The sequence below is a fragment of the Cynoglossus semilaevis genome, chromosome 7 (assembly GCF_000523025.1).
Source record: "Cynoglossus semilaevis isolate Cse_v1.0 chromosome 7, Cse_v1.0, whole genome shotgun sequence".
Classification (NCBI taxonomy): domain Eukaryota; kingdom Metazoa; phylum Chordata; class Actinopteri; order Pleuronectiformes; family Cynoglossidae; genus Cynoglossus; species Cynoglossus semilaevis.
Window position 1 is genome coordinate 13,224,087 of NC_024313.1, and position 1,659 is coordinate 13,225,745.

The window sequence follows — 1,659 nt, forward strand, 5'->3', positions numbered from 1 at the left end:
CTGGCCCCCCATCATCATCATCCTCCCCCTCCTCCTGCTCCTCCTCCTGCTGCTCCTCCTCATCTTCCAGCGGCACCCGGCGGCCGTGTGGCAGAACCGCGGCCAGAAAAGCCAAAACTATTCGGAAACTGCACTTTGAAGATGACGTCACCACATCACCGGTACTTGGCCTGAGAATCAAAGAGCTGCCGATGGACCGGAAGTGCAAGGACCAGCCCCTCGGTGAGTTCGTGTGCCAGCTCTGCCGTGAAGCGTACGCGGACCCGTTGTCGCTGGCGCAGCACAGATGTTCCAGGATCGTCCGCGTGGACTACCGCTGTCCAGACTGCGACAAGGTCTTCAGCTGTCCCGCCAACCTGGCGTCGCACCGTCGCTGGCACAAACCCAGGCAGCAGCAGAGCGTGGCGGCAGAAGGCGACAAGGCGGCGGCGGCGGCAGCGGCAGCGGCTGCCGCATCCGGTGAGAGCGCGCGAGACGAAGAGAAGGAGTGCAGCGGCCGGGACACACCGAGCCCCGGACCCTCAGAGTCCGGCTCAGAGGAGGGTCTGTTCAAGCGGCAGACGCTCCTGAAGGAACGCCTGGTGGCGCAACACGCGTCCCCCGCGGAGGAGAACGTCTCAGGGGAGGCGCAGGGCGCAGACGCGGCGGGAGCGCCGCTCAACCTGAGCGCCTCCAGCTGTCACGTGTGCCCGGTGTGTGGGGAAAAGTTCTCCAGCAGGGGGAGCCAGGAGCGCCACGTGCGCCTCCTGCACGCCGCGAGCGTGTTCGTGTGTAAACACTGTCCCGCTGTTCTGTTCACCCCCCCCGGACTGAGCCGCCACATCCACGAATGTCACCCGTCAGAGGAGCGGGGAGTGACGCTGCTGCAGGTGGAGCCGGCCTGCTGAGGCAGCACACACACACACACACACACACACACACACTGATGTCCAACTCTTGGTCGATGATTTTATTTAAAACAAATGACTTTTCATCACATTTAAATTTAAAAAAGGGTTTCATATAGAAATAAATTCATTTGTGTCTGCCAGCCTGTAGAGGTCAGTGTGGAGGTCGATGCCTTGCTCAGGGGCACACAGCCAGGTGCCTTTTCTGTGTTAGAAACCCACTAAACCACACTCACACATTTTCCTTGGTTCTTTCAAAATAAAAGCATTTAGAATGTAGCGTTAGCTTTTAGACTTAAGACAGGGGGCGCTGTCTGTCACTCTGAGTAGCTTCACTTAGCTTTTGAATCTGTAGCTCAGTAGACTACACTGACTGACTGACTGACTGACTGACTGTCTGACTGTCTGACTGACTGTCTGTCTGACTGACTGACTGTCTGATTTTGTGTGTGTGTGTGTTAATAAAATCACTGACTCAATGATGTCATCGTCGATCTTTTCTTTTCTTTTCTTTTCTTTTCTTTTCTTTCCTGCAGCAGATTTTAATTTGAAGTATTTGTAGTATAATTATCGTAGGTACTACAAGTACTACAAACTAACAGTCCAGTTACTGCAGTCAACAGTTGAACCCTGTCTCCTGGATACACTGCCACCTACAGGCTGGACTCTGTATGTCAGTATAAATGACCGTGTTAAAGGCCCAGCTCCTCATGTTTGGCCTCAGGGTCAGAGGCTCTGAGTCATGACGGACAATCACATCAACAGCAGGTGG

General features: G+C 54.8%; 1 protein-coding gene across 1 annotated transcript in view; it reads left to right on the forward strand.

Annotated features, from left to right (window-relative positions):
- insm1a (insulinoma-associated 1a) overlaps window positions 1-1,322 on the forward strand; it is a 3,139-nt gene extending 1,817 nt beyond the window's left edge. The window contains 1 exon segment of the mRNA XM_025056819.1: window positions 399-1,322. Within this exon segment, the coding sequence (XP_024912587.1) occupies window positions 399-887 (489 nt within the window). The 3' untranslated portion in view covers window positions 888-1,322.
- The last annotated feature ends 337 nt before the right edge of the window (window positions 1,323-1,659 follow it).